This window comes from Camelus bactrianus, chromosome 32 (genome assembly GCF_048773025.1).
Source record: "Camelus bactrianus isolate YW-2024 breed Bactrian camel chromosome 32, ASM4877302v1, whole genome shotgun sequence".
Lineage (NCBI taxonomy): Eukaryota > Metazoa > Chordata > Mammalia > Artiodactyla > Camelidae > Camelus > Camelus bactrianus.
This window is the reverse complement of record NC_133570.1, coordinates 14211659-14237338: the sequence shown is the minus strand read 5'-3', so window position 1 is coordinate 14237338 and position 25680 is coordinate 14211659. Positions and strand designations below refer to the sequence as shown.

Genomic DNA, 25680 nt, shown 5'->3' with positions numbered 1-25680 from the left:
CTGGCCCTCTCTCCAGCTTTTCCTACTCTCTAATGCAGTCACCCTGGCTTCCCCACCCCATCCTCCTCCAAGCCAGGAGCTCTGGAGCCAGCCCCTCTGGATCCAAGCCCCTGACTCTGCCACTGCTGTGTGACCTTAGGAAAGTGACCTGGCCTCTCTGAACCAAGTCTGATTTTACAATGTTGATTTCATTAGCCCCAAATTGTTGGAAGCATTCTGTGACAGTATGAAATCGTGTACCCAGACTTCGGGCATTCATGTTGCCGTTGCAATTTTGTCCACATTGTTGAATCACACTTTTTTGTAATATTAGTTGGAAAAGCAACACCTGCAACACCAGCAAACACAGAGGACTTCCTCTATTTTACATCTGCTAACTCTTTTGACCTCACGTCAACTTCACTAGGAAAGCAGTATTTTATCCCCATCTTAGAGCTGAGGAAAAAAGGCACAGAGAGGTTAAAGTAACTTACCCAAGGTCCCACAGCCAGTAAGTGGCAGAGTTGGTATTGGAGCCTGGCTTCAGGGTCTGTGTTCTAATTGTCAAGCATACTGCCTCTCCATGCCAGAAACTTACTGCTACTACTTAATTATTTTTAAACAGACTCCATTTTTAAACTTTAATACCTGCCTTGGCTTCCATGAAATCATGGGATTTTATATATATATCTCCTAATACACACAGAAATAAATACCCAACTATTAAAAAACCTTTGGGAATCACTGGTCAACAAAATTGCTGAAAATGACTAGGGCTGGCATACAGTAGGTATGCAACAAATGCAGCTGTCATGCTTCTTTTCCAAGCTTGAGATGTGTGCTAAGGCCCTGCTCCTCCAGGAAGCCCTCCCTGATCACACTCCACCCCCAGCTGCCCTAGGGTGACCTTCTGCTCTCTGTCCTCCTGGAGGTGTTAAGGTTGTCACTGAATTGGTGTCTTCCTCTCCCCTCCAGCTTGGGGGCCACCTCAGGGCATGAACTGGATTTTATCACTTCTGTGTCCCCAGTGCCCAGTCCAGGCCAGGACACCTGACAAGGATGGTGTATGTTTAATGTGAGGATGTGGATGAAGATGCTGAAGTCCTTATCAGTGATCATGACCAAGAAGTTCCACTTGTCCCCACGTGGCCAGGAGTTAAATCAAACCTGAGGAGATCACACACAGGCCAAGAAGGGCACAGACCATCTGGGCTGCCAGCTGCTTCCTGGACCTCACCTCCCATTTTACTTATAAGGAAACTGAGGCCCCCAAATGGATGTGACCAGTTCAGATTTACCCAGTGAGATGGTGGTAGAGACAAGGCGTGAATCTGATTGCGTCACCCCCCTGCCTAAAGCCTTCCATGGCTCCCTGGAGCCCTTGGGTGAGGTCCAGACTCTGGACTGGCATAGGCAACCTGTGTGCTCTGATCCTTGCTCACTTCTCTAGCCCCAAGCCCACCTGATGCCCCATCCTTGCCTTCTCTGTTCCAATTCTACTGGACACCTTTCCGTTCCTGCAACACACCATGCATTTCAGTTTCAGACCTTTGCTTTCCATGTTCCTAATTCTTGGCTCTGCTCAGTCTCCTCTTCCAGGAAGCCTTCCCGGCCCCAGGGGCCAGGTAAAGTACTTACTCTGGGCACCCACAGCCCTGACCTACCTCCGCCTGCCAACCTCTGATGGCACTGATCATAATTGCTCTCCAGTGGTCTTCTGGGGCTTCTTGAGGGCAGGGGACATACTGCCTTGTTTGAGGCTAAAGTTCCCAGGGCTCGACACATAGTAAGTGTTCAATAAATATTCATTGAATGAATGAATCAATTGTCAGAGTCATTTATTTGAACAATAAATAATTGTTTGGGTTCCAATGTTGGGTGTAAAATATCAGAGATGAGAAGCTTCAGAAAAAACCATGTCTTTCTCACGTGACAGATAACAATTGTTTCTTTGTCCTCATTTTTTCTCGTCTCAGGGCTAAGCTGATCCTGACCGTGGTCCAGGGGAAGTGGCTTGGCATTCGGGACAAGCACTGGGCTTGGCAGTGAAGTCTGATCTTGTCCTTTTTCTCCTCCAGCGAGAGTTGTCCCTTTAACACTGGAGGAGGGGCCAAGGCTGCAGGAGGCTGCAGGGAGCTGGCAGAGCTGGTGCCAGGCAGGCTGAGGCCCAGCTGGCCTGGGGACCTTTAGGAAGGAAGGTAAGGGGGCCTGGGGCCCAAATAGGGCCCTGGGGCTCTGTGTGCATGTGTGAATGTGAGCAGAGGCTAGTCTGGAAGGTTCCGGGGCTGAGTGACAGCTGAGTGGATGGGAAGTGGGAGGGTGAGAGTGACTTAAGTCTTCCTAGGAACATGAGTTCAGCTCAGGGGCCCTGTTATGATGTGGAGAAGAAGGCGGTTCCCCAGACCTTGAGGGTAGGGGAGCATTTTCTGCCTCCAGAGGGGCAGGGCGGGTCATTCTACCAGCCAAGGGCTGGCCGGGGTCTTCCAGGCTTGGCACCAGGGACTTGGTTGTGGAGTGTCACCCTGATGGGCAAGAAGGGGGAAAATGTAGTTAGTTGGTGTTTACCCCAATTCACAGGAGCAGCAGGTGAGGTCCAGTAAGGAAAAGTGACTTGGCCAAGGGACTTGCTGGGACCAAATCCAAGCCCTGCGTTTCCCAGTGCACTGCTCCATGGCAAACAGGGCGCAGGGCCCCCACCTCATTGTCAGCAGCTGCCACATGCCGAGGGAGCTATGTGTCTCCAGGTCAAGGCCTCAGGTCTGGGAGGCCGGTGCCCTGGGGGTGTCTGGGTTTGATAAGGCTGTTGGCAATTCGGGGTTTGTTCATTTGACTGACACCTGCCATCCTTTACTGGGCAGTTGGTACAACCAAGAGGCTGGGGGAGCCTGGGGATCAAGCCAGGAGCATTTAGCTCCTAAGGACAAGCAGTAGTTAAATACTTAATGTTCACACCTTTAATAATAATAATAATAATATAATAAAATATACGTGATGGATAAGAGCACAGATGTCAAATCACTCCTGCTTGAGTTTGAATCCTGACAGCCATTTCTAGCTGTGTGACCTTGGACAAGTTACTTGACCTCTCTGGGTCTCAGGCTCATTGTCTATAAAGTGGAATTAATAACTGAACCTATCTCAGGGTTGTAATGATGTTATGAGAAAATATAAGGGGCTTGGCACAGTGCCTGGCTCACAGTAAGTCCTGCATAACTATCAGCTATTATTATGTGTCAGGCAGAGTTGATGCCATAATTATATGGCCCCACTTAATCCCCCGATGATCCTGTGGTACACAAGCTTTTCTCTTAGTTTGTTGTGTGGTTAGTTCCTTCTCATTATTCAGGTCTCAGTTTTAATGGTCACCTCCTTCAAGAGGCCTTTCCTGACTTCCCAGCCCAAAGTAGGTCCCCTTGTTCTTCTCTTTGAGACTCCCTACATGCATGTTTAGTGCTTAGCCATTTTTACCATTTCTGATTATTTTGTTTATCTATACAGGGATTTGTCAAATGCGGACCCCCTTATCAGACTATAAGTCACTCCAAGAGTAGATGTCTGTCTTGTTCACCATGGTATCCCCAGTTCCTAGGTCAGGGCCTGCACCTTGTAGGTGCCCTGTAAACATGCTAGAGCAAGGATGAGCGTCCTAGCATTGTTAGAAGGCCCAAAAGAGATAACACCTCCAAAGGACTCAGCCAATTTCTGGCAGATAATAGAGATTCAACAAAGGATAGCCATTATTATTATTCATCTGCACCATAATTTGTGAGTTGGGATTGTTATTCCCATTCTACAGAAGGGGAAACAGGCACAGAGAGATTGAGACACTTGTCTGGGTCACACAGCCAGGAAGTCGTACCTAGTTTCTAACTTTGGTCTCTGATTGACCCCAAAGCTAACATTCTTAAGCCCTGGGGCTGAGGTGAGGCCCAGGCCAGGGTATGCTGGGTTTGGGTGACCCATGGGCTGCTCTCCTCCAAAGACATGCCCTCCTCAAGAATTGCCCTGGATAGAACTGGGTGGAGGTGGTTCAGCCTTTGCCCTGCTTGGGGAATCCCAGGGCCACCCCCAAAAGGGCCCGGGGTCAAATCCAGGGATGAGAGACCTGGAACCCTCTGATGCGGTGACCCCAGCCCTGAACTAAGTTAAGTGTGGGCAAGAAGTTTGGGCTTGCAGTGGGTGGGAGAGGTTGCAGTGTGCTCCTCCTAGTGGCAAGTAGTGGAATGGCAGGGGTGGCCCAGCACTTTTCTTCTGAGAAAAATAGGCATAGTGTTTGCTCCTTAAAAAATATATATATCCTTCTATTTTCCCTCCCTCCTGATTTTCCTCCCTCTCTGATTCTCACCCTTACATATTGGTTCATTCATGCACTCACTTACTCACCTGCATCTTGGCTTAAAACTTCCCAACGGCTTCCCGTAACAAGTGGACTTAGAGTAACATCCCACCTCCCATCTGTGGGCTGCAACACCCCTCCCCGCCAGCATCCTTGCCCACTTCTCCTTGCTCGCTTTCTACTCTCACTTCCTGCTCTCACCTCCCCCCATCCCTTCTCTCTGCACCAACAACACCCCAAGAACACGTCTCTCTCAAGGTGGTGGCTCCATCTGCTGTTCCCTCCGCAGGAATGCTTTTCCCTTCATAAAAGTTCCCCCTTTGAGAACTTGCAGATCAAAAGAGAATGAAATTACCTCTCAACCAACCAAAATGCCCAGCTCCCATCTGCATCCCAATTCAAACTGTTAAAAACCCTCAACTGTCACCAACTACAAAACGGACCGTTTACCACATTTAATGAGACGCTTAGAAATTGAACAATTAGCAGGTATTTGATGCTATTAAGAGATTGTCATTAATATTTTTAGATGCGATAATGGTATTGTAATTACATTTAAAAAAATTAGCATCGCTGTGGTATAATTTCCGTTAACATAAAATTAGCTTGCTTGAGGTTAGACTTTCAAGAGTCTGAACAGATAAATGTATACTGTTTTGAAACTGTGTATCTACAGTGTTTAAAAAGAGTTCTTTACTTGTAGAGAGACGTGCGGAAATTTTTACAAATGAAATAATAGGGGAGGAAAATATATTAATAATAAAGGAGGAAAAATTAATTCAGGAAGACAGAGTGGGTGCAGGTATGGAGGAAACAAGGCAGCTGATGATGGTTGAAGCTGAGCGATGGTTACCCAGGAGCTTCGTTAGACAGTTCTTGACACTTTAGCTGTGTTTAAATTTTTCATCCTATAAGTTTAAAGAATGTATCTCTCCTGGGAGAGGTCTTTCCTGACTACCCTCCCTAAGATGGCACTCCCTCCCCGCCCCAACTAGGTCCCTCCTGTTTGAAATTCTGTGATCCTATCTCTCCAACTAGAATGTGTGCTCTGGCCAAGCAAGGGCTGCCTCTGACTTGCCTACCCCTGAGTCCCCGAACCTGGAACTGCCTAGCACATAGTAGGCCGTCAGCAATTTTTAAAAAAATTGAAGTATAGTCAGTTTACAGTATGTCAATTTCTGGTGTACAGCAAATAATGTTTTTTTGAATGAATGAATGATGAATGAATGACTTCTCCTACTCTCATTCATTCATCACCATGCATTGGCCACATTCTACATCCCCAGCGCTGTGGGTGGCAATAGTTACAGAAATAAAAAGCCCCTGGTCCAAACCTCCTTGTCCAGATGGGGAAACTGAGGCCCAGAGAGGCCTAGATACCTGCCCAGAGCCTCACAGCTTGGCAGCGACATGAGACTAAGAGAGCCAAGAGGAGGGGCTTCTCCCCCTCCCCTGGTTAAAGGGACCCTTGCCTGGAGCTGCCTGGGCTGTGACATTCGTGTCCTCCCGCCAGCCCTCCAGGTGGTTGCGGGAATGGAGGACTGCCTGGCCGAGTGTGCTAAGGGGCGGCACTTCCACGTAATCACGCCCCTGCTGGAGAGCTGGGCGCTGTCCCAGGTGGCGGGCACGACTGTGTTCCTCAAGTATGAGAATGTGCAGCCGACTGGCTCCTTCAAGATCCGCGGCATCGGGCACTTCTGCCAGCAGGTAAGGGTGTAGGGGCAGGAGGGGAGAGGTGAGGTTGTAGAGATGGGAGGGGAGAGCTGTGGGCAGGATGAGGGGCAAGGAGGACCGGTGTGGGGTGGGGAGGGTCTAACTCCATCCCGCACAGGCCTCCATGACACCAGCTTGGGTCAGCCCCCACCCCCATTCCCTCTCTTCCCAGGTGGCCAGGAAAGGATGCAGACACCTGGTGTGCTCCTCAGGTGAGCCCACCCCTTTCCACCTCATGAGGATCCTCAGGGCTGGGGGTAGGGGAGGAGAGGCTGGCTGGAGCCGCAGTAGGTGTCCAGAGCTCCACCTCTTAAAGGACCAGCCTCATCATGATCATGGTCAGATGGCCTTTTTGCAGGTCCTTTCCCAGCCCTCTTCCCATCATTCAGACCTCCTGGTGGTAAGTGATAGAAACTCAATTCATACAGGTTTAAGTTACAGGCTCCAAGAACTCAAAACTTCTTGGGATAGCTGGCTTTCAGGCACAGCTGGATCCAGGAGCTCTCCTCTGTATCTCTCCTTTTCTTGGCTTGTCTTTCCTCTATACCAACTTTACTCTTGTATAGACCTCATGGTAGCAAGATGGCCATCAGGAGTTTTAGGCTTGCCTCCTACCATCCTACCAACCCTACTGAAAAGGGAGCATCGCTTCCCAACGGTCTCCTCAATCCATGAATTGTTCTTTTTGGCCCAGCTTGTATCATGTACTCATCCCTGAACCAGTCATGGGCCAGGTGACTGAGTTCTCTGAGTGACTCGACCTCGATCGCGTGTCCACCTCTGGGGCCGATGGCGGGGCATATGAATGTAGGGAAGGACTGACTCCCAAAGGGAAATGGAGGGGTTGGGGGAGCAGTGCGTCAAGAGGCTAATGCCACTGCCCATGCACGCCCTTCTACTGCCTCCTCAGGGGGAAATGCAGGCATCGCTGCTGCTTACGCTGCTCGGAAGCTGGGCATCCCGGCCACCGTTGTGCTCCCCGAAGGCACCCCTCTGCACGTGGTGAGGAGGCTGCAGGGGGAGGGGGCCGAGGTTCAGTTGACTGGAAAGGTAAGGACCCCAAGAAGGGGAAACCAGTGGGAGAGGGCTGTTTCCCCTTCACCCCTGCCTCGCCCCTAAGACAGTCTGCCTCCTTTTCCTTTGGATGAACTCTGCCTCTGACCCAGCCTTCTCTTACGATGGCTGAGCTGGGGGATGAGGATGTGATGTGTATGAACGACTAGGACCTCTCAGCTTGCCTCTTCCCACCTTGAGAAGACTTTTCCTGCGCAAACCCAGGAGGGACGGGAAGCTGGAGATTACCAGGAGCGTATCTGTCTCCCTGCATCCTCTCTAACACTTCACATTATCCACCGAAACATTTTTTACCATTCAGTAAGACAGCACCACAGGCTGGCAGGCTGCGTTCTGCAGCGTGGCAGCAAATGGCTCCCGCCTGGATTCTGGAAAGCACATGGCCTCCGTTTGTCCACTCGGAAGCCTCTGCCTTTGTCCCAGGAGTTGGCTGGGCCCACGCCAGCTCTGGCCCCATCCGTGGGGGTCTCTCTAGCCCCTTGGATCCTGGAGCCATCCAGGAGGCCGCGGGCTCTGCTCCAACCTCTGTAGCCGTCTGACTCCCAAGTCTTCTGAAGGCCTCGGTTTCTCTTTAGGTCTGGGATGAGGCCAATCTGAGGGCGCAAGAGTTGGCCAAGAAGGATGGCTGGGTGAACGTCCCCCCGTTTGACCACCCCCTGATATGGTAAGGCTGGTCCCCGTCCCCCCCCCCCGCCTTCCCCGACGGAGCTCAGAGCTGAGAGAACCTTGAGTCAGGTCCTCCCATTGGACAGAAGGGGAGACTGAGGCCCAGAGAGGAGAAGAGGCTTGGAAGCCAGGCACACCGGGGTCCAGCCCCTGCCTCTGCCACTTGTGAGCTGTGTGACTGTGTGTGAAGCGTCTCCCCACACCACGCCTCAGTTTCCATGTGTGTAAAGTGGAAATGCTGATAAGAAATCCCTTTTATGGATTGTGTACTTTGGGGCACACTTAATCCACTTTTTCCTCCCTCAAACCCTAGAGATGGGTTTTTATACCCATTTTTCCAGGTGAGGAAATGGAGGCACAGAGGGGTCGAGCCACTTTCCAAAGATCACACAGGTAGTAAATGGCAGAGACCTTGGGTCCAAGGCCCTGGACTTAAGTCGGGCTGGTTCCAAGCGACACGCTGGCCTCCTCTTAAGCAGACACATGAACGTTGCCTCTTTCCCACGTTGTGGAATGGATTCAATGGGCAGACTGAGGAAGGGCCTGGGAGGCTGAGGAAGCGGGGAAGAATGAGTGAATGAGAAAACTGAGTGGATGAGAGCTGAGCGAGCTAAGGCTGGCAAGGTCTCCCCCCCACCCCAAGCTGTGGGTAGGGAGGGGATGGCGATGTCGGGAGTCTGTGTGTTCGTGAGCCTTTGGGACCAGGGCCGCCCCCAACTCTGCCCGCCTCTTCCCCTCCCTCTTCCTGCAGGGAGGGCCATGGTAGCCTGGTGCGGGAGCTGAAGGCAGCGCTGGGGACCCCACCAGGCGCCCTGGTGCTGGCAGTTGGGGGCGGAGGTCTCCTGGCCGGGGTGTCGGCCGGTCTGGCAGAGGTGGGCTGGCAACACGTGCCCATAATCGCCATGGAGACGCAAGGGGCACACTGTTTCAACGCGGCCATCAAGGCAGGCAGGCTGGTTACGCTGCCGGACATCACCAGGTAGGCGGGGGCTGGAGCATTTGTGGGACGCTGGGGCTTCTCAGTCCCAGTTAGTGGGGGTGGGGACACTCAAGAGGGTCTCCTTAATCCTGCAAACATAGCTGATCTACGGGACTTTTCATTCTCTGCTTAAACCCATCAATGCGTTCCCCAAATCTGGACCCTGCACTCCAGCCACTGGTCTGTCCTCCTGTCCCTTGAATGGGTCACGCTTTTTCCCACATCCACACGTTTGCACAGGCCATGTCCTCTGCCCAGAAGCCCCAGAGTTCCCCGTTCTCCTTTTAGCTGGGTTCTCACCACTCAGGGAGATTTTCCCATAACCCTGGCTTAGGAGGTTCCCCTTCCAAATTCTTTCTCACAGCATCTTCCTCCCGTGGGCATTTATTTACTTCTCCTTAGTTACTGCTGACTCCCCTTCCCACCCTTGGTTCGTGACCTCAGCAATAACAAAAACTGCAACTAACACCTCTGTGGAACTTACTATCTGTCAGGCTCTATTCTAAGCCCTTGAAATGTTTGTACTCAGTCCCCACGACCACTTTGTGAGCCAGCTATCAATATTATCCCCATTTTTCAGGTTAGGAAATTGAGACTCAGAGAGGTGAAGTGACTTTCCCAAGCTCACACAGCTTGGGTGGGGACAAGGTTTGAAACCAGGCAGCAGAGGCTGTGCTCCGGGCCCCTGAGGGCTCAGAGTCACTTCTCATGGGCTCAGCAAAGGCTCTCCCAGGCCTGAGACACTGCCCAGCTCTGGAAAACTACAAGCAGAGAGGTGATCCTAGGCATGGAGTTCAAGTGCATGGACTCTGGGGCCAGCCCACCTGCATTTGAACCCACGTTCTGCTCCTGACCAGCTGTGTGTCCTCCAGCCAGTTACTCAACATCTCTGAGCTTCAGTTTCCTGACCTCTAAAGTGGAACTTATAATTTCTAGCTCCACGGGTGACTGTGAGGATTAAAATGGAAAATCCATGCATCCAGAACCTTGTAGACATTCAATAAATATTAGCTATCGTCTAGATATGATAAACGGTTATTAATGAATAAAATTTTGGAAGTCCTTTCCTACGCTTGGCCTTCTGGGGTCTGCGAGGAACCGCACCATCATGGTTGTAGAGTCAGAGGGAGTGTTTCTGGGACACGCTATTGTTGAGCGCTTCCTCTCATCCAAGTGCTGCTCTAGACTCTTGAAATGCCGAGCTGGGGCCCGTTGCAGGATGGGAGGGGGCCTGGGGCTGGGAGGGCCGGGGCTTTGCAGGGAGGAGAACTGATTCTCCAGTTTTCCTCCACATCCCTGCACTCCCTGCCCTGCCTCGCCTGCTCCTCAGTGTGGCCAAGTCCCTGGGTGCCAAGACGGTGGCTGAGCGGGCCCTGGTGTGTGCGAAGGAGTTTAAGATCTTCTCTGAAGTGGTGGAGGATGCTGAGGCTGTGAATGCTGTGCAGCGTTTCCTGGGTGAGTGAGCACTGCCCACCCACCCCACCACCCCGCTCGGTACCTTAAGAAGTCCCTGGATCCCCTAGAGAGAGCTTATACTCCCTTGTCTGTCTCCTCAGTGCCTATGGCAGGGCTGGGTATACAGTAATCATGCAATAAATGCGCGATGAATAGATGGAAGGGGTGGGGGTGGAGAAGGAGTGTGCTGTGCTGTCTGTAGCCTCCAGGCTTCTGTACACCCTCTTTTCCCTTCTAGTTGCCCATCCCGGGCCCTGTTCCCTATTGGTTTCACATAACTAAATGCTACTCAGCCATCACGGCACCTCCTCCAGGAAGCCTCCTCTGATCTCCCACCCCAACCCAACCTGGGGTGAAGACTTCCTGTGCGCCAGTCCCACCAATCTCATAACTGCTGGGTTCTTATCCATTTACATCACTAGACTGTGAACTCTATGAGGGCGGGGGCTGGTGTGTTGCTTTCACTGTTGTGTCCTCAGGGCCTTCTTAGCACGAGGCCTGGCGGGGAGTGGGCACTGGGAAAATATTTGTTGAATGAATGGATGAATGTATGAGTGAGTAGAAAGGTGGATAATGGATAGATGGATGGATGGGTGGATGGACGGACAGATTGATGGACAGTCAATTGACAAATGACATAGAAATGGATGGATGGATGGGTGGACACATTGATTAATGGACACATTGATGGATGGACAGCTAGGCAGTCAAATGATGGATAGGGGATAGATGGATGAATGGATGGATGGATGAATACATTGATTGATGGATACATTGATAGATGGCCAGACAGAGTCTAATGATGGATAGAGGAATGGATGGATGGATGGAAAGATAGGTGAAAGGCGGATGGATGGAGGGATAGACGGTCAGATTGATGGATAGAGAGAGAGTCAGACAAATGCTGGCTTGTGAGGTGGATGGCTGGATGGCCGGCTGGACGGATGTGCAGTGCCCAGAGCCTGCTGAGCCCTAACTGACTTAGCTCCCTTTCTCTCCTCTCCTTCACCCCCGTCCCCCTATTCTGGGCAGATGACGAACGGATGTTGGTGGAGCCTGCCTGCGGGGCAGCCTTAGCTGCCATCTACTCAGGCACCTTGGGGAGGCTTCAGGCTGAGGGCTGCCTACTCCCTTCCCTGGCCTCAGTTGTGGTCATCGTGTGCGGAGGCAATAATATTAACAGTGGAGAGCTGCAGACTCTGAAAACCCAGCTGGGCCAGGACTGATGGCTCCTGGTTTGAGAGGACTGGCTGGGCCCCAGGGATCCCCAAGAGGCTCCTGGACACTCTGATAGCTAGCTGAGGGGCCTCTGTGCTCATAGATGGCAGTGGAAACTACCCTGTGCTGTTGTGCTGGACGCCTCCTGCAGGAAGCCCTCCTGAACTGCTCCCTTTGGCTCCCCTGCCCCTCTGGCCAATAACCCCTTTCTGAGATGAATCTGTAACTCCAGCAGGTCCACTTTCCCCACCTCCATGAACCCAGAGAAGGCACACAGCAACTGTGACGAGGCAATTCTTTTTACGTCTCTCAACTTGGGTGACAAAGCCGAGGATTTCAAACTCGGGTTTCTCTTCTTTAAAAAACTTTTTTTTATATTAACTTTTTAAATCTTTAATTTAAAAAAATTTAATAAAATTTAATAAATTTTTAATAATTTAAAAAACTTTTAAATTTTATTATTTTATTTTATTTTTTAGGTGGGAGGTAATTAGGTTTATTTATTTAATAATCCCTGGAGGTATCAGGGATTGAAACTAGGACCTTGTGCATGCTAAGCAAGCATTCTACTATTGAACTATACCCTCCCCCATTTAAAAATTTCTTTAAAATTTTTTAAACTTTTTTTTTTTTTCAAATTCGAGTTTCTAAGGGAATCCAGCCAGGCTGAGCTCCTAACCAGCTTGCCTTACCTGGGAGACTTGCTCAGGTAGGGAAGGGGATGCTCTGTCACTTCAGGTCTGGGCAGGTGAGGACAATATCACTTGTCTTTATCAGGTGCTTGTCATTTGCCAGAAAAGAAGAACTCTATTCATTGTCCTCTTTAACGTTCTCAAAGGCACTAGGAAGTGGAAACCATTACTGTCATCCCTGTCCTACAGATGGGGAAACTGAAGCATGGGACAGTGACATAACTCCCTCAAGATCACACAGGCTGGAATGTGGCCCAGCCAGCTTCAAACGCTGTGGTTTTCAATATGCCCCTATTTCTTGGACCTCCGCCTTCTTTGTATGGGAGTCGGTGGTGGTGGGACATTGGAGAAGGAGGTAGGACCTGCAGGCCGGTCTGGACACATCTGCGAGTCACAAAGAGGTGGGTACCGGTCCTGGTGTTGGGGTACCTGCCGCCAGTGGGAAGGATCTCTTTGGAAATGGGAAAGAAAAATGAGAATTTTTTTTGAGCCACCAGGGGGCAGCAAAGTGTCTCCAATGGGGAAGCGGGGGCTCAAGTCAGGTGAGATCCACCCCTGGGTCTTCCTTGACTCTACCCCCAGCTGGAGGTGCTGAGGTCCTAGAGGTGGATGGGCTTACAGTGTCCTGGCATGGGGGACCCCTCTCCAACCCCTCACAGCGCTGCAGGAAAAAAAGGCTCAGGGAGTGCGGGGCCCACCCTGTGAGCCCACGGCAGAACCTGACTTCTGAGTCCCACTGAGGAGCTGCCTTATAAGGACTGTGTGACCTTGGGCAAGTGCCTCCCCTCTCTGGGCCTCGGGCTGCCCCTCTGTGCTGGAGGAGGCCCACGTGCTGCTCCCCACCTCCTTTCCTTTGCTCAAGCGGTTCCTTCCACCAAGTGCCTCCTCTTTTTCTCAAGAGGAGGGTTTGAGAGTGGCTGTGGCCTCCCTCTGCTTCTCTGCTGTCTTGGTCTCATCTGCCCTTTGACCCCAGACACTGCCCTGGACTGCCAGGTCTGCCCCTCCAGAAGCTTCCAGGACACAGACCTGTTTCCTTGGAGTCATACTGTGTGAGTTCCCAGAAGAGAGGAGACACTGAGAGCTCCAGAGCTGGACCCAGCCAGATTGGAGCCTGGACTCTGTTCCGACGTACTAGCCTGGTGACCTTGAGTGAGTGATGCTCCCGTTCAGTGCCTCTGCGTTCTGATCGGTAAAGCAGGTTGTTTGCAGACTCTTACTATAGACCCGGCATGGGTAGACTTTCAATAATTGCTAGTTCTTACCGTCTCTGGAACAGTCCTCCCTCGACAATGAGAGGTGTGGCAAAAGTAGTGTTTACTCTTGCACAGAGCACCTGCTGTTTGCTGTGGGTCTTAGCAGTCATTTCATTTAATCCCGCAATAACCCACATGGTAGATACTATCATTACCTTTGTTTTTGCAAATGAGGAAACCGAGTCACAGAGCAGTTGAACACTTCCTCCAGGTCCCACAGCTGAGCTGGAACCCTGCTCTGTAAACCTCTGGGCTTGTGCATCTCAGCGCGACCACTCTCCTACCTCCTTCCCTTTGCTCGCGCCACGTCCCCTGCCTGCCATGCCCTCTACGCTTTTAAATCCTACACATTCTGCCAAGCCCAGCATGAGGGCAGCCTCCTCCTGGAAACCCCCCGGGATTGCTTCAGCCAGAGCCAAGCTCCCCAACCCCACGCTTCTCCAGGTGGGCGGCTGAGCCCATCTCCATCCCAGGTGCTCTGTCTGCCACTCAGGATGCCGCCCTTGGCTGCTCTCTTGGGAGATTTGTCAGCTGCTGTTTGCTCCTCTCCTGGTCTCGGTAAGCTGGAGATAAGAAGCCGAGGGGCCTGTTTACCTTGTCCAGGTAACACACGTCAACTACATTAGCGTAGCCCTTCCTGGTTGACACCCAAGGAATGCCAAGGGCAGGGCAGGGCACAGGGAGAGAGCAGGACATGGCAGGTCAAAGCTGAGGTTGTGGTTGTGATCTGAAGTAGCAGCGTGGGCACCGGGGCAGAGATTGCCAGCATCTGTCCCTGCCCCCTTGGACCACTCAGTGGGGGAGATGGGGAGGCTGCAAGGAGGGTCCTGGGAGCAGAACCTTCTCTGTGTTGGTAAGGGCTGCATAGAGAGCACTGGCCACTGGGCCACCAGGTGTGTGTACCTGCCTTCATCCCAGCAGGATCCCTTCTCCTGGGGGGGGGCCCCTTTGGTTCCCTGTGGGGTCTGTTGGCTGAGGATCCCTCTGTCCCTCATCAGGCAAACTCTAACACCCCTGCCTCCAGAGCGCTCACCCCCACCAATCCTTCACTCCACTTAAGCCAAGGTGACACGGAGGCTTGACATCCAGCCTTTGGCTGGCAAAGGTGTTCTGACCCGAGAGCTGGCTTCAGGGATGGCAGGGACCTGGGGAGGAGGACCAGGTTCATGCTGCCGCCCCATACCCCCGGCCTGGGCAAGAGCCCAGTTCAGGGCGGGTACACATTCCAGGACCTGCAGGGGAGGGTCTGACCCTCATGTTGGGGACATGATGGCTTAGGCTGGCTTTGCATCTCAAGTCACCTGCGTGTGGCCATGTGTGCACCTGTGTACTTGTGTACTCGCAGGCATGCACGCATGTTTGTGTCCATGTGTGAGAGAGTGCTTGCTCTTGTATTTATGAGGAAATACTTCCAGTTCATTGAAGCCTAGTTTATCTCCCTCGGAGAGTATGGTGCTTCGCATTTTTGCACTCGGGACTTACAATCCAAGCACTGCCCAGGCATTAAACTCATCTGTATACAAGGGTTCATGTTGGAGGCTAGACATTAGGGGGTGGTGGGGATTGGAGCCAATTGGAAAGCTCATATTCTGTCTGAAGGAAGTGGCTACTGCTCAAGTCTATCTAACTGCTGGCCCAGCATAACAGATTTCCCAATTTCTTAGTGTTAGCTCAAATTCAAAGCAATTTAAGAAACACTGTGTTCTCTATTTGCCCACATAGTCATATAAAGGCTCTGACAGGTCCTGCAGGAAAGGAGGAGCCCCGTGACTCCAACCTGAATCTAGAGGAGGAGCGTGTGACCCCAGCCTGAGCCAATCCAAGCACTGCATTTCACCTGGCCGTGGTGATTGGTTCAAGGGCAGGCCCAGGAGCCGAACTGTCCAATCAGAGCAGCGGATGACTTGGGCTGGGAACGGGGAGGCACCCGTGGACCATTCATTTATATAAGCCAATACATTTCCCAGTCCCCTTTGTGCTGAAGCCTGGATTTCTGTCATTTGAGCCTGGAAGGATCCTGACTGCTGGTGTATGCGTTTGACGCATGTCTCTTGAATTGAATTGCCTTGCGCTGCTAAGTGTGAGCCTTCTCTGAGGTTGGCCCTCAGCAAAATTGAGGACCACCTGGGCAGTTATCTTTTATTCCCTTGGCCTCTCTTTGGACCCACTTTTTGTTCTGGCTCCCAGGCGTGGGTGTTCATGCTGCCTGCCTTTATAAGCAGAGCAAACCATCACCTGATGCGATTTTGCTGACAGGGTATGTGTGTGTGTGTGTGGGGGGGTGCGCAGTATTTTATGAAGTTGGGAGGTCATGTTAAATCACATCGTGTAGGAGCCTCTTCAGGAAGTGGCTGCTGTGGTGGTAGTCGGGGCTGGTGGACCCCAGAGACACCACCACCACTTAAACTCAAGCCCTTTAGAAAGACAGTTGCCTAATTTTCCATCCACCCTTAGGGTCTTGAAGTCAGTTATCACCCTGACTTAAAGCCCCATGCCCGCCCTTCCTGGGGAGGAGGCCTGGCAGGGCTGTTAGCTGATGGTGATGCAGTTGCTAAGGCCCAGAAAGGGGGACACCTGGCCCGAGGGCCCAAGGATCTTTGTGCCGCCCTGGTAGGGTGCTTTGTTCTCATGAAGATGCTCTCGTGTCCTGGGGACCCCAATGTCCAGCTCCTCCAGGGCTTTCTGGGGCAGGCTGGGCACTCGGTGCCCCATGCAGAGAGTTACGGGGGATCCACTGCAGATCTGCCCGCTTGGCTCCGTTACTTTGTGTTCCTGGTTTGTTTCAGAATGAATGAATGAATGAATGAATGAATGAATGAATATGAATAAGTGTATCAGTAAGATTAGGTTCAGCTTTGTGATTCAGGAAACACAAGTGGCTTAAACAAAATAGAAATTTATTTCCCTTTCACTTAACAGTCTGGAGCTAGGTGATGGGGGGCTGGTAGAGAGTGGAGTGTGAGACCACAGCCCTGCCTCTTGCCTCCCTTAGCTCTGTCCCCAGCCTTGATTTTCATCTCCTGTCCCAAGAAGCCTTTGCCTCTGCAGTGGGCACAGTGGGTGCCCACCTGGGCCCCACCTCTAATCTCCTGGATCAGGTTGGTGCAGCCGTCCTCCAGTGTTGGCTGCTGATGGTCCACAGCTGCCCGCTTCTCCAGAGAATAACCAACCGGAGCCACTGTGTTCAGAGATGCCTGGGAGGTTACCCCTTCCCCAGGTGGCGCAGAGTCAATGATTGACTGATGGAGGGATAGAAAAGGCAGCTTCTCTTGCAACCTAAAGGCAGGGCAGCCCTGTGGTACCAACCAAAGAGCAGAGGTCCCCATGGAGTGAGACTGGGATCTGACTCCATCTGTGTCCCCTCCTTCTGTTTACCCACCTCGTACTCTGAGCCCCCCCTGAATAAATCACATGCCAAGAACCCCCATCCCAGGCTCTGCTGTGGAAAACCCGACCTAAATGGGCCCTTTCCACCCTTCCCCAGTGTTTCTGCTTTTTAAACTCCACCAAAAATGTCACGGGGAAGGTTTCTTGCCTGGCTTCCAAACTCCCTGATAAATTCCACTGGCTGGGCAACCCCAGGAGAGGTTTTCTGGAGCAAGGAACCCCATAAATCACCCCACTGCCACTCCGGCATGGGCAATATCTTATGTAAAAAGGTGTTTCCTGGGAGCGCCACGGGCAGGAGAATCCTATTACAAGCCGCCCCATTAATTATAAAAAGTCAAGTCGACCCTTTGCTGCGATTTTTTATCTTAAGTCCGAAAACTGATTACCTTCACCAATCCTTCCGCCTTCCAAAAAAAAAAAAAAACAAACCAAAAAAACCCTAAAGAATAAAATAAATGTTTGAAGAACAAATACCAAAGTTTCTCCTTTTAGGGGAGAACCAGCAGAGAGAAAGTCGTGGGAAAGTGGGAAAGTGCCTTTTTTCTTCCTTTTATGGTAAAAGTTATTGGCCACTCAGCGTGTGTGGCACGTATTCAATTTCCTCAACTCTTTCGCCTTAGGAAGTGGGTGTTATAATTCATCCCATGATGCAGATGAGAGAAACTGAGGCTTGCATGATCCAGACCCTTCTTCTGAGGTGGGAAGGTGGGCAGAGACCCGGTCAGGCTGAGTATTTGAAAACCTGGGTTCAAAGCTCACCTCTGCTTCTTGCTAGCCAGGACACCGAGCAGGTAAATTAACCTCTCTGAGCCTCAGTTTCTTCTCCTGCAAAATGAGGAATAAAAGCACCCCTCAAAGGCTTCTTCCAGGGAGAAGACACGCAACAGCAAACAACAGCACAAGCCTGGCATGTCCCCTGCCTGGGTGACTGGCAGCCTCCCCACTGGCCTCCCTGCCTCCCTGCCGCCAATCTTGAGCTCCCCCACCCTTACTCACATCCACGCTCTATTTGCAGCTCAGCAGCCAGGATAATCTTAAACAAGGCCAAGGCAGATCCTCACCCCCTCTGCTTAAACCCTCCCATCCCTTGGCTGCATTTAGGATTAAGGGCTAACCACTCACGTAGGCCTGCAGGGGCCCATATCATCTGGCTTCTGCAGACCTTGTGGGCCTCATCCCCTTCTTCTCTCCCCCCAGACTCCCTGAATTATAGCCACACTGGCCTTTTTCTCTTCCTAGAACTCACCAAGCTTGATCCTGCCTCAGGGCCACTGTCTGTGCTGTTCCCTTTGCCTACCACACTCTTCCAGATCTCAGCAAAGCTGGCAACTTCTCCTTCTGGCCTTGGTTGAAGTGTCGCTTCCTCCGAGGGGCCCTTCTGACCCACTGCCTGCCACTCAGGGCTGTGTCTAGGGTGAGATGAGCGAGCGCTCACCCTTGGGAACAAAGTGTGAGGGACGCCCCCAAAACTCAGAAATCAAGAGAAATGATATTGTGCTAAAACAATCTTTAAATTAAAATTAATGCAAAAGAAATTCACTATGAATACAATAGTGACATTTTAAATAAAAGACAGGATCTCACCTTGCACTTGGCTGTCCCACCTCACCCCAAGGGCAGACTGTCAGAACCTGTCTTTACTGAAAATGTGGCCATTTTGTTCATTATGAATTATTTTGCATTAATTTTGATTTTTCAAAATATTATATGAAAATACTGTTTATCTTGATTACTGAGTTTTTGGTATGTACTCCCCCCCCCCCAAATTTTGCACGCAAGATGAGTACCCTGTCTGCCTCACCCTGGCCCTGCCTGGCTATTTGCCTATTTCAACACCCAGTGATTTTCAATCTCACCGCCTTCTCTTTTTAAAGAATTTTAAATTGAAGTATAGTTGGTTTACAATGTTGTGTTAGTTTCTGGTGAACAGCAGAGTGATTCAGTTATATATACATATATGTATATATTCCTTTTCCTATTCTTTTTCATTATAGGCCATTGCAAGATGTTGAATGTAGTTCTCTGTGCTCTACAGTAAAAACTTGTTTATCTATTTTATGTATAGTAATTAGTATCTGCAGATCCTGAACTCCCAGCTTATTCCTCCACCCTCCTCTTTCCCCTCTGGTAACCATGTTTGTTTTCTATGTCTGTGAGTCTGTTTCTGTTTTGTAAATAGGTTCATTTGTGTCATTTTTTTTTTGATTCCACACATAAGTGATATCCTATGATATTTGTCTTTCTCTGTGTGACTTATTTCACTTAGTATGATCATCTCTAGGTCCACCCATGTTGCTGCAAATGGCATTATTTCTTTTTTATGGCTGAGTAATATTCCATTGCATAACTATACTGCAACATCTTTATCCTCATCTGTCAATGGACATTTAGGTTGCTTCCATGTCTTGGCTGTTGTAAATAGTGCTGCTGTGAACATTGGGGTGTATGTATCTTTTTGAATTAGAGTTCCCTCTGGATATATGCCCAGGAGTGGGATTGCTGGATCAGACAATAAGTCTATTTTTAGTTTTTTAAAGGAATCTCCACCCACTACCCAAATACCTACCACTATTTGAAATTATCAATTATTTCCTCCCTTGGTTACTGTCTGTCTCCCCCCAGTAAACTTTCAGCTCAGTGAGAGCTGGGATCATATCTATGCCAATTACATCTGTAACCCAGAGCCCAGAGGAGTACCCAGTGCATATTATTTCAACAAATATTTGATGAATGAATGAAGAGAAGATTTAGGAAGGCAACTTGATTGCAGGGCCTTCATTCCACCCCTCATCTGCATTTTTCAGTTGAGGAGACTGAGGTCCAGAGAGGGTGAGTAACCTAATCATAGTCACACAGCACAGCCACATCAAAGCTGGTCCAAAACTGAAACTCCCATGGGGCTTGTGAGTTCATCAAAGAGAAGAAGTCTCTGGTGATCTGCAGTGGACCGGAAGGGGCTCATTTTCTCTGAGTACCCGCATTCCTGAAATATCATCCCCAAAGCCATATTGTCACCTAGTCTTAGGCCAGATCCACACATCAACTTCATTATTACCTAATTCACACGTTTCTTGAAACCTTAAATGCTATTTAGAAAGAAAACGTTATCACCGCTCTAAATGGAGAAGCAGTAGCACTTCCCGGAATTAGGTAATAAATGTAGCAATAAATAAAAGCGAAAACAAAACGATGCTGTTACATTGCAGCTAGCTTCCATTGAGCCAAGACTCCAAGCCTGCCGGCGGTGTGTTTGATAAGCAAGCGTCAGAGAGGCGTTTAAGACAAGCTAGCACCAAGCGGAGACTCTCCCGAAAACAATCAGAAGGGCTGAAAAAGAACTGAAAATTCAGTGACTTGCTCATGAGACGTCAGGTACCTGGGGAAATGCCTGGTTCCTCTCGTGGGTCCGTGTCCCATACTGTTGGTTAAATAATGGCCTGGCAGCATTGCACACCAATACTGATTTTGATCTCAGGGACCCAAAAAAGATCGTGTGAGGCCAGCTCTTCCTCCAGTAATTTCAGCCAAGAGAAGCACCTGGGGCCTGGGCACCTGCAGGAGGTATCAGCATAGGCTCCCAGGATGCTCCGTTAGGCACCAGGATCTATTTCTTTAGTGAGGTTTGAGTGTCCGGTAGGTCCCCGCATCTAGTAAAACCGCATTTCTTTATCTCCCATATTTGATAAAACAAGGTGAAGCAGAACATAAAAAAATAACCATTTAAAAGTGAACGATTCAGAGGCATTTAGTCCATTCTCACTGCTGGGCAGCCACCTCCTCTATCCAGTTCCGGGACATTTTTGTCATCCCAAAGGGGCACTCTGCATCCATCAAGCAGTCACTCTCCATCCTGACTTCCCCTCAACCGCTGGTAATCACCAATCTGCTTTCTGTCTCTAGGGATTTACCTATTCTGGACATTTCATATAAAAAGATTCAGACAATATGTGGGGGGTTTTTGTGAATGGCTTTTCACTTAGCATCGTGTTTTCAAGGTTCACCTACGTCTTAACATGTGCAAACACTCCATTCCTTTTTACGGCTGAGTAATATTCCACACAGGGATGTACCACATTTTATCTTTTCATCCGTTGATGGTGAATTTCTTTTTAAACAGATGGCCACATTTTTCCAGTAGACAACACTGATATCTTGAAGTATGTTCTGGAAAGGAATAAATTGCCTATCTGTCCAAATAGGCTGTGAAGTTTGTCCTGCTTTTTAATTTTTTAAAAGTTTTTAATAATTGAAGTACAGTCAGTTACAATGTGTCAATTTCTGGTGTACAGTGCAATGTCCCAGTCATGTATATATGTATATAAATATATATTTTTTCATTAGTTTATTACAAAATATTGAACATAGTTCCCTGTGCTATACAGAAGAAACTTAAAAAAAATCTATTTTTATATATAGTGGCTAACATTTGCAAATCTCAAACTCCCAGATGTATCCCTTCCCACTCCCTTCCCCTGATAACCATAAGATTGTTGACTATGTCTGCGAGTCTGTTTCTGTTTTGTAGATGTGTTCATAGTGTTCTTTTTTTTTTGATTCCACATAGGAGTGATATCATATGGTATTTTTCTTTCTCTTCCTGGAAGTTTGTCCTGCTTTTAAAAAATGTTTTAAGCACTTCTTCAGAGAAGAAAATAGGATGATGGTGGCAATAGTTACAGCATCCAATGAATGGCCATTGTGATTATATTATGATTATTTCATTCAGTGTTTATGGCTCAGTGGCCTGCTCTCTGCCAGGCACTGTGCTCAGACTGACATATGAAACCTTATTTGACCCTTGCAATCACCCTTAGATTGTATCGTGCCTTTTTGTAGATGGCAAAGCTGAGGCTCAGAGAGGTTAAGTGCCCAAAATTGTCACACAGACCCTGGTCTCGAGTGTCTCACAGCCTGGGGATGAGAACACAGACACAGCATGGGTTGAAGTGTCCCAATGGAGAAAGAAGGGGACAGAGGGCTACAGGCATCCGGGTGGGTGACACTAGCTTGGCCAGCTGCTTTGTCTTCAGTTAGGATGATGGTGGAAGCGGTCCCTGATCCTTCTGAGCAAAGAGAATTTATACCACAAGGTTTTCCTCCTGTGAAAAAGGGATTGTTGAGAATCTGGGTGTGTTTCTAAGCCCATGCTTCAAAAACCGAATGTGCACCCCCATCTCCTAGGGATGGTTCAAGCTCTGGTGATGGAGTTCTGGGGTGGGGCCTGAGAGTCTGCATTCCTATCCCTCTCTCAGATGCTGCTTCTGCTGCTGGTCCGTGGACCACACTTTGAGTAGCAAGGGGCTAGAGGCTCTGAATTCAGATCCTGGCTCTGCTGTAAGTTCTCTCTGGCAACTTAGGCTAGTCTCTTGCCATATCTGAGCCTCAATTTCTTTCCCTGGTCAGTGAAGGCATTGCCCTCCATCTGGAACATTCTCGGAAGAATTAAAAAAACGAGTGGTGTCGTCACTTTCTGCGTGCTTGCCAAAAAGCCATGGACACCTGCTGGGGTGAGGGATTTCCTCCCAAAGCCCCCAGGAGTCCATCAGCAGGTGCTGGGGTGGTCCTGAGCCCTGGCACAAATGCAGAAAGAGGAGGCCAGAGGAGGCAAGGCCTGGGAGAAGCAGCGGGAGAGGTTTCTGTTCATCACAGAAATGGCCCATTTGCAATGATCGGTTGCCCAGGTGTTAATAACGCTAATGGCATAGGAAGGGTAAACTCGGTCACTTGGCTGAACAGAAGAAATATGCAGAGAAGTGCTCGGGTTTCCATAAATCAGCCGTGTGCGGCGCTACCAGGGAGGCAGGACTTAAAATTCTGGTCAGGAGATGGGTATTCTCATAATCTGAGCTGGAGAGGTAATTTATTCTGTTTATATCTTTTTACTGCACGACAAGGCTTGGGAGCAGGAGCCCTCCACAGCCATTCTGCATTTTAAATATTAGTCCTAAGCACAGTGGGCCAGATCTCTGGCTTGGGCTCTGTGGGGTGTTCCTTTTGGGGCAGGAGGACAGGGATGGGGGTCAGGGAGAGCATGCATGTGGGGGGTGGGGTGGGGCTGGAATCTATGTGGTTTCACTGTCCCGTGTTGGCCAGAATTACATCCTAGGGGCAGCGAGGGAGAAGCCAAGCCCCCCCCCCCCTTCTCCCAGAGCTGGAGGGCACAGCCAGGGGCTGGCTGACCTCCTTACCTGCACAGCTCAGAGCAGTTTTTTTTTTTCCTCCCAGAGATCTTTTATTTTTAAATGCTAATAAATACAGGCGATGAGGAGATAGAGGAGATGAACAGATACATTAATGGAGGAGGAAAGAGACGAGCAAGAAAGAAGCAAGGGCAAACATGGGGAAGCCGAAAGTCCTCTATCTTTTGACCTTGACAATTTTCATTGTGCCCTTTGCCCTTCTGGCTGGCTTTGTTTAACCCCTTAGGGGGTTTTAAACAAAATCCAGTGAGTTCGCTATACTAGTAAGAATTAGTCTTCATGAAAGTCTTTCTTGAATCTCTTTTTTATGGCAGCTGGAGTGCATTCATTTCATTTATTCGTTTGTTCATTCATTCATTCATGTAGTTGCAAGACACAGAATGAGACCTTAGCTGTGCTGGACTCTGTCCTGTGTCTAGGGACAATGTGGGCTCTGGAAGCAGTTCTTTGTTTTTTGTTTTTTTAAATTTATATTTCCTTTTTTTTTTCTTGGGGGGAGGAGGTAGTTAGGTTTGTTTGTTTGTTTATCAGAGGCACTGGGGATTGAACCCAGGACCTCGTGCGTGCTAAGCACGTGCTCTACCACTTGAGCTATGCCCTCCCCTCTCTGGAAGCAGAAGTTCTTGATTCAAAAGTTGGCTCTGCTGTTCCATGGCGGTGTGTCCCCCAGTCACTCACGTCACTTCCTGGGCCTCAGTCTCCTCATCTGTAAGATGGGATAACAGTCCTCATCTGGAAGGGGTGGTGTGAAGGTCAACTTAGACTTTGGACAAGACTTTGTCAGGCAGAGGTCCTGCAAGTTTGGGAGGTGTTGGGAGCAACTGGGGAGCTTGACAAAGGTGAAGCATCTTGGGCACCACGCCAGAGAGCAGTTCCAGCCACCTGCTGTGGGCCTGGGGACATGTAGTTTTAGCAACCATTGTCCTCTGATTGCACTTTGAGAACATGGTTGTGAGTGTCTAGGGACACATGTCCCTTGCAACTCTCTCCCTTCTCTATCTAGCCTTCCTTAGGAGCTGCCTCCCTTACTAAGCACACTCAAGACCATGACTGTGACACTTGCAGGGCACTGCCACAGGGTGCGATGTGGATGGGATCTCTCCTCCCAGAGCCCCTCAGCTCTGCAGGCACTTGGGGAGTCGAAAGGAGCACATGGCAGGGGGAGTGGATTTGAGCTGATGTTGACAAGGGTCCCTCTCTCTCACCTTGTCATCCTCCAAGGAAGCTGGAGTGTGTGTGTGTGTTTGTGTGGAGGAAGAGGGTAAGGATTGAACCCAAGACCTAGATTTCCTGAACTTTTGGCCACAGGTTAAACTGCATCTCTCCAATGGGGAAGAAGTGCCATTGTGCGCCCATTTCACAGTGGAGCAAACTGAGGCTCAGGAAAGTGATGCAGTGACCAGCCAGATAGTCTCCTGGACCCCAGGGCCCTTGCTCTGTGCTCTGTTCCGCCCCCGTCCTACTCCTAGGTGACCTCTGCTCCCAACACTCCTTACTCACAAGCGCTCAGAGGAAAAGCTCTCGGGAAATTAACCTCAAGTACTGATCATGACCCTCAGAGATCAGCACCCCTCCTGGAATCTGGTTTCTGGAGCCACTGCCTGAGATCTTGATGTGGCCACTCTGGGATTATTTAAGTATCCCCTGACACAAGAGTGATCCTCCCTGACTCCTGGTGCTCCCAGACTCAAGTTGTGGGCATGCCAAGGGCAAGTCTATGCTGCGTGTAAACCTGTGTCTAGTTTCAAAATGAAAAGGGAGGGAAAAAAAAAAGTTTGAGAGGAAACACATCCACGACTTGAGATTCTGGGTGATTACACTTTCTTTCTTTTGTGTATCTGAAATTTCTAGATTTTCCACAGTTAGCAAGTAGCATCCGTCTGATAAAGACAAATGTGCTCTAAGGAGACAGAAGAAAAAGCCAGGCCACCGCACATTCTTCTTGTGATGCCCACATAAAAGAAGGACAGATGAGTCAGGCTTGGGGGGTGGGGGTGGCATTCTGTGGTGGTTCACTTCCCTCCGGCTCCCTAGTTCCCCCTCCTTTTCCTCCTGCTGCGAAAATGGGCCAGCTCCCCCCACCCTAAGCTTGGGTGAAAAGTCACCCAAATTCAGGATGCTTTTCCATTTATTCTTATCTTCCTTATCTGTGTTTCTGATCCTACAGTGTTTGAGCTGAAAGGGATGAGCGATAGGAAGTGCCCACTCCCATCTCCACTTTTGAAAGTAGGGACACTGAGGCAAGGAGAGGATGGACTTGTCTTTAGGTAGTGGCCTCAGACCCTTTAAATCTCATCCAAGACCCCTTCCGCCCTGCTGGTTTTATCTAAGGACACAAGCAGGCACAGTGGGAGAACTGCAGGGCATTGCTCTCCCAGGGGGCACTTCTGCCCTAACATAGCCTTGCAGATAACTAAGCGCCCGCCTACCAGCCTGTTTTTGGTTTTTGTTTTTTTTTTTTGTCACCTGGAATTACATGGGGGCATAAATCAGGAGTGAAGCTAGAATTCTTCTGGGCACAAACAAATCACACATCCATTCATCCATCAAATATTTCGAAGGCATACTATGTGCCAGGCGGGCTGGTGTATTACATAAAGCATGGGGAGATACGGTGCCAGGTGCATAGTATCTGTCAAAAAAATAGCAGGCACTTTCCTTCTCTGCGAATTACCAGAACTCCCTCTGCTAGATGAGAAGTCTTTACACCCATCAAGTCTGTTTT

The 25680-nt window shown here is 49.8% G+C and overlaps 1 protein-coding gene across 5 annotated transcripts in view; it reads left to right on the top strand.

Moving 5' to 3' along the window:
* The first annotated feature begins 1992 nt into the window (after positions 1-1992).
* SDSL (serine dehydratase like) overlaps positions 1993-25680 on the top strand; it is a 23981-nt gene continuing 293 nt past the window's right edge. The window contains exons 1-9 of one of the 5 annotated variants that reach the window (XR_006727870.2): positions 1993-2177; positions 5829-6022; positions 6201-6240; positions 6939-7078; positions 7678-7766; positions 8520-8747; positions 10078-10202; positions 12302-13261; positions 13859-25674. Coding sequence is in view for 3 of the 5 variants with exons in the window: in XM_010963597.3 (XP_010961899.1) it covers positions 5849-6022; positions 6201-6240; positions 6939-7078; positions 7678-7766; positions 8520-8747; positions 10078-10202; positions 11235-11428 (990 nt within the window). In the remaining 2 variants the exon portion in view is untranslated. Of the gene's footprint in view, positions 2178-5828; positions 6023-6200; positions 6241-6938; positions 7079-7677; positions 7767-8519; positions 8748-10077; positions 10203-11234; positions 11868-12301; positions 13262-13858; positions 25675-25680 lie in introns of those variants that run through there. The other 4 variants (XR_012503549.1, XM_074355973.1, XM_010963597.3 and 1 more) reach the window with 4 other exon arrangements.